The 6,810-nt window shown below is 41.1% G+C and overlaps 1 protein-coding gene across 1 annotated transcript in view; it reads right to left on the reverse strand.

Annotated features, from left to right (window-relative positions):
• Positions 1–6,810, reverse strand: part of PTPN21 (protein tyrosine phosphatase non-receptor type 21) — a 42,699-nt gene that overhangs the window by 19,661 nt on the left and 16,228 nt on the right. Inside the window, exons 6-10 of the mRNA XM_072427669.1 lie at positions 5,737–5,807; positions 2,681–2,768; positions 1,606–1,694; positions 636–723; positions 175–251 (exon numbers count right to left, since the gene is read on the reverse strand). Coding sequence (XP_072283770.1) covers positions 175–251; positions 636–723; positions 1,606–1,694; positions 2,681–2,768; positions 5,737–5,807 — 413 coding nt within the window. The remainder of the gene's footprint in view (positions 1–174; positions 252–635; positions 724–1,605; positions 1,695–2,680; positions 2,769–5,736; positions 5,808–6,810) is intronic.

Consider the following 6,810-nt stretch of genomic DNA (forward strand, 5'->3'; position numbering starts at 1 on the left):
CCTGTGCTAGAATGGGCTCTGTGTCCCCTATCCATAGATAAGTGGAATCTATGCACTAGAATAGGCTCTGTGTCCCCTATCCATATATAAGGGGAATTCCTGTGCTAGGAAGTAGCTCTGTGTCTCCTATCCATCAACCAGGTGAATCATCAGGGCTGAGTGCCGTGTACTTACATGTTGCAGTTCATTCTGTAGAACTTGTGCCGGGCCACGCACATCCTCCACACATATTTGGCAGTTTCCATGTCTTCCTAAAAGAGCAAAACAGGAAAAGGTATTGGAGAAAGGAAGAAACAGATCATCCACCGTTAGTTGAAAGCAAAACACGGCCACCCGGACCTGCCAGGTAATCAGGCCGTGCCAAACTCCATCCTTAAAGGTGAAGAGCTCTTTGGATGTGTTAGACCTCTTTGGAGAGCCCCCTGCTTCTACATAAGGGTTCCTCTCTGCAGCATGCTGACAGTGGACATGATTTTGTACTCAAGCTGTGACTGCGGTGTTAGAAAAGCAAGCTTTGTTTAATTTCTGATTTGGTGCACTGGGACCCCACATACTGAGGTTTAAACATGTTTCCTACATATATTTATATTTTACACACTCATTAGAAAGATATATGCAGAAGGTTAACTGCTCACCGTCTGAAACTGGATAGTCTCCTCCTTGTTTGCCAGCTCCAATGTGAAAAACGATTTATTATGAGACATATTAGCAATGTCCACCCACCTGTAGACAAGAAAACAAGACAACCATGAGACATCGGATGTAAGAAAATGATTGCTGCAATAATGTGTGCACACCGTACCCATAGGTGCTTGTTGGAGATCCATTAACTAAACTTTGGCTGTAAGTGGCTGTAAAATCCTTCACTTTTCTTTCCATAAGATTTCTGGTGCCCCCATTGGTATGGTCAGGTACTGATGGTGGGGATTTGCCCTCTATTGGTGAGGTCAGGTACTGATGGGGGGGTTTTGCCCTCATTGGTGAGGTCAGGTACTGATGGTGGGGTTTTGCCCTCATTGGTGAGGTCAGGTACTGATGGTGGGTATTTGCCCCCATTAGTGAGGTCAGGTACTGATGGTGGGGATTTGCCCCCTATTGGTGAGGTTAGGTACTGATGGTGGGGAGTTGCCCCCTATTGGTGAGGTCAGGTACTGATGGTGGGGATTTGCCCCCTATTGGTGAGGTTAGGTACTGATGGTGGGGACTTGCCCCTATTGGTGAGGTCAGGTACTGATGGGGGGATTTGCCCCTTATTAGTGAGGTCAGGTACTGATATGTGATGAGAAGACCTGGCTCACTATTCCAATATACCCCAAAGGTGTTCAGTAGGGATGAGGTCAGGACACTCAAGCTTCTCCACACCAAACTAGTGACCCCATGTCTTTATGGAGCTGGCTTTGTACCCCGGGGCAGTAATGGGGGAACAGAAAACGGTCTTCACCAAACTGTGACCACAAGCCTGGAAGAGCACAATTGTCTATAATGTCTTTGTATACTCAGTGTTTCCCAACCGGGGTTCCTCAATTTCTAACAATCTCATAATTGTGATGGTCAGCTGTCCACAAAATTAAAGTCATACAATATACAAGAAGTGTGAAGGCTGACCGGAATAAAACAGGCGGGCGACCATTTTTGTGTCTCACAAAGATCCCATTCAGACAGGCTCCGATAGAAAGGTCGGTACCTTGACTGTCCTAGAAACAAAAGATGAGAAAATTGTCACATTGACTACAAAGAATTCACAATTGCTGAGGGTATTGCAGCTCTAAAGTCCATAGGTTCTCAATGCAAAAAAAGCAATTGCCGTGGATGGTGTGTTTGTTCTTGCCCATAGTCTGGGAGCCATCTTTAAGAACATTGCGCTGCTTCTTAATACAATGTGATGAACCTATTAATGGTAGCATGGGGCAAGAAAGTGTGACCAAGACCAAACCCCGCCATTTTTACTCACCATTAGTCATCCACCAGCCTAAAAGCTTATTTTTGTACATCTATATTATCTTGATGCAGAAAATATTGATCCTACAACAACATTTCTTGGATTATAATACAATGGACATAGGCTCTCTATGTCCTGACTTTGTACAGCACTGCAGAACATGTTGGTGCTATACAGAAATAAATCATTGTAACTACCTTTTTATCATGCATACAATTACACAGAACTCATCAAAAGTCAAAACCAAATCAAAAGTTTTATGAGTGCAGTGTAAATCCTTATACACGAGGCGCTCCGTTCCCGCACGTCACCCTATATCACCAATCCGACATTTGCTGCACCAATAAAAGTTTTTATTGAATGAATTCTTGGAAGTTTTTTTTCTAGCAGGATCAGAAATTCCTTCGCTGCTATAAAGTACTGTAATAAAATATTATTTGTGTAATTATAAAAGAGATCAAAGACTTAATCTCAGCATCAAAACCTCACATATCTCAGATCAGAAGGATGGAAATTCCTCTGGCAACTTGTATACAGAATATCGGGGGTGTAATGCAATCAAAGTCATAATATCACATAATAAAGACTTGGTATTTCAAAGCAGAAGGTGAATTAAAGGAGATAAAAACCTAATAAAAAGAAACTTCATTCCTTCCACTTGCTGTATATAAATAAAGTATTAAATGGCAAATTCTAAAGGCAAAACTTTTACAAAGTTACAGATACTTCTTCCATGATTACCTTGGCAGGGTAAGTTTCCTCTCCATAGTTCTCAAGGCGCTCAATCTCCTGCATGTACAACATCTCTGCCTCGGGGGGAGACAAACCCCTGCCAATGACACAAAGATACACAGTGACCACCATATTCCATCACACATGGGAGAATATTTCATACAATATTGTAAATCTTACCAATCAGCCTATTTATAATACAAACTGTATGTATTGGCCCAACGCAAGCAATCCTATTCATTGATCCTAGCTTATTAAAGCTCATCAAGGCTGGAGAATATTCACTTTTATCAGTAAAGCTGGGTGATCCAGCAAACTTGGAATGGATTTCTTAAGTCATTTGGTATCTGTTTTCAGTCCTGGGCCAGATCTATTCCAGGTTTGCTGGATCATTCAGCTTCACTAATGAAAGTGTATCTTCGCCAGCCCTGGAGAACTTTAGTCTCATTGTACAACTCGTATTTTCCATTGCACAATTCTAAACCTTGTTTATAAAGCTACATACACACTTCCAATTATTATCGTTGGAAAACGAACGACGAACGTTCATGCACGATATATATGAACGATCGTATAGCACCGATCCTGCACATAGAGTTAACGACACGATCGTTCGTAGATATTGTACACACGATAGATACGATCGTTTGAGCGATAGAGGAACTATGTGCACGACAGGAAAGTGAACGGACGTTCGTTCATCACGCATGCTCTGAACATGGACGATCAACGAACGACCGTACACACGAACGCTGCTCAACGATCGTCGTCCAATCCGATCCGTCGGTCCGGTCGTTCGTTTCCAGCGACTTTCCTCGTTCGTCGGCGTCGTTGGTTACTTTTTTACGAACGATTTTTCGCCCAATCGATCGTTCGTCGTTCGATTGGAACGATAAAAATTGGAAGTGTGTACGCACCTTTAGGAATGGCAGAAATGATAAGAGACTGATAAAGCACCACAGTATCAGCCATTTGGTATCAGCTGCTGGTTGGGAAACGTGGGCTGAGTTTTCTATAAGCTTTGCATTCTACGGGTTTATATAGACAGGGCTCATAGGAGGAAAGGGAAATCCTCTGGTGGGCCCCAGTCATATACCCCAAATCAGTTTTTTGGGCCCTTTGGTGGATCCCTGCTGCCTCCCTATATCACTGTGCTAGGAAAGCATTGCATTCTGATGGTCCTCAGGTCCCCAGTCTGACCCTGCATATTATAATATAAGTATACTATATGTTACTATATGTGAGGACACCTTTGGGAGTCTTCATACCCTGCACAATAGCAAGTTAGAGTATCCAGATTAAATGTATCTAAAAACACGAATTTATTGTATTATTTAGTAGAGTGCAGTCATGCCAACCATCACCACTGGAACTGGAAGTGATAGGTAGAAAAATGTCACCAGAACTTTAACCCCCCTTGTGTTCTAATTCTGTCCGTATTTCCACGCAAAAAGCGTTACATTTTTTTGCATGGAAATTTATTTTACATTGTGGGCCTATAAGTCTTAGGCATAACTACTCAATACAGCTATTTTGTATTGAACCCGATACAAAATTATTTGAATTTCCCGACGCTCCTTCCGCCCGCACCGATGAATGCACCGGGAAACCCCGGAGAACGTCTCTGCAGTCGCTAGCTGAAAATCAAAGAAAGAAGTCGCGTCCCAAGGAACTGCAGGGACCAGCAGGACGCCCGGGAACTCCAATGGAACAAGGTAAGTGTTTTTTTTTTTTTTTAAGTTTTTAGCAACCCTGAGTGTGACTCGGGATAACGACATTTTGCATGGAAAATCCACCCCGAGTCACACTCAGGATTACCGCTAGGGGGGTAATAGAGGAAAATTCTCCAAAACTGATCCAATGCAATACAAGGAGACTTCCCATACATCCTGCTTTGTCTACATGAAGGGATATGAAAGAATGTCTTCCATTGGATTGCCAGGAAACATCTATTTGCTTAATGGAGTCAGGAAGGATTTTTTTTCCCCCTGTTAGAGCAAAATAAACCAGGGGGGGTGTATTGCCTTCATCTGGATCAGCTCCATAGGGTTTTATCTGGGATATGTTTATTTCCTTGGTGGTTGAACTTAATGGACTGATGTCTTTTTTCAACCTGACTTTGTTACTATGTATAATCAAATAGCATTTGAAGAGGCAGGCTTGATTTTAATAAATACACCATTCATAGGTTTCTAAAAAAATAAATATACCATATCTACGTATTATTATTGATAACCTGTCACATACATGAGTGGTGTTACTATACATATGATAAGTGATACATGGGCAGAAAATAGCTCTAATGAACGCTGCATGTTTGAGTGATTAGTAAATGTAGAAATAAAGGGAGCTGACGTTATTAGCAGATCTCATATTCTATAAATGAGTCTGGCTGGGGCCCCTTTCACCCTCCAAGATTCCGATTTGTCCTTTTATTATTAATATTATTATTATTATGAATAATTATAATAATAAACAGGATTTATATAGCGCCAACATTTTACACACAATAAATAGGGGTTGCAAATGACCGACAGATACAGACAATGACACAGGAGGAGAGGATCCTGCCCCGAAGAGCTTACAATCTAGGAGTTCACTGTAATAATTATTGAACAATAGGTGGGGGAGAGGGAGGTGCAAATGGGGATGGAAAATTAACTTTCTTCATAGAATTTCAATTGCTAATATCTCTGATCGACTGATATTATTTCCAATTCACCATCCACCAATTCATATCCCCCCTCCTATTGTATGCTGCTTTCCCACCTCTTAGATTGTAAGCTCTTCAGGGCAGGGTCCTCTCCTCCTCCTGTGTCATTGTCTGTATCTGTCTGTCATTAGCAACCCCTATTTATTGTACAGCGCTGCGTAATATGTTGGCACTATATAAATAGTGTTCTGAATGATGTGTGATTGGTGTAACTGTTCGTGTTTGTGGAATATCCCCAAGTTGTGCCAAAATTGTTGAACGCCCCTTAAAAACCATTACCAAGGACACTGTTTTCTCCTTTTTTGGGGTAATCCTATCCCGGGGGGTAATGAGAAGATCATTGGGAACATACCGCAGCTTTTGGTGAAGCAGAGCCACATTTTGTGTCGCCTCCTCCAGGGTCTTCTCATCTTGTATCCATCCCTGCAGATAAAAAATGACATTTTACACATCAGAAATGATTTTTTGGTTAGAATGAGGAAATCTATGAGAAAATGATAGTTTATCTTCTTTACAAATGATAGTATAACCTTCTGTACAATCTTTTGAAAAAAAAATGGGAAATGTCTTGCTTATAGCAAAGTGCAGCTGTTGTGTCTGTAAAATGATTTTTTTTGTTCCCTTGTGGGTGCTCAGCCATACACGGCACTTTTGGGGTGGTTATATGGAGTGATGGAGCTCCTACAAGCATATACAGCCAGCCACAGGGATTACATCTACACCATGATTCTATGTATAAGTCATTGACGGTGTTGGTGTAGTCAGGAGTTCAGCCATTGTAGCTTATAGTCCATTAAAGCCTCATTGAAGTTTACATTTTTATAACTACATCAAAGCAGAAGAAGTGCAAAGTGTTACAGTTGGTATTCATTAGTAATATGCCACAATCTAAAGAGCCTGTCTCCTGTTGGTAGCTGCAGAAAAGGACCCTTGTCCTCAGTGTGTGGAAGCAGAGGTCTCTCTGCAGAGATCGGACACATCCATTCTAAGACAGATTTAGAGTTTTGTATTCAGCAGACTGAATAGGAATTGGAATGCTTTGGCTCTAATCATCCAGCAGGGGGCGTATCAGAGTTCTGCAAAGAGACCTCTCTTCCATTCTCCTCATATATACAATACTGATAAATAATATCATACATTTAATAGGCATTAAACTCTCCTCCGTAATATCCCCTTTGGTGAGATCTACCATCTTCCATATATCTCTCTTTCACCTGGATTATGTAAGTGCGATATTCATTTAATTTGTATATAAAACTGGTTTCTTTATATGTTTATTATACATATATATATATATATATATATATACACACACACATTTGTTTTGACCTGCAATTAACCCTAATGTGTACTTACTGTTAGTACCCTTTTCAGTTTTGATTACTGCACCTTTGCATTATTGCACCTTACTGCACCTTTGCATTAT

This window comes from Pyxicephalus adspersus, chromosome 12, assembly GCF_032062135.1.
Source record: "Pyxicephalus adspersus chromosome 12, UCB_Pads_2.0, whole genome shotgun sequence".
Taxonomy (NCBI): Eukaryota; Metazoa; Chordata; class Amphibia; order Anura; family Pyxicephalidae; genus Pyxicephalus; species Pyxicephalus adspersus.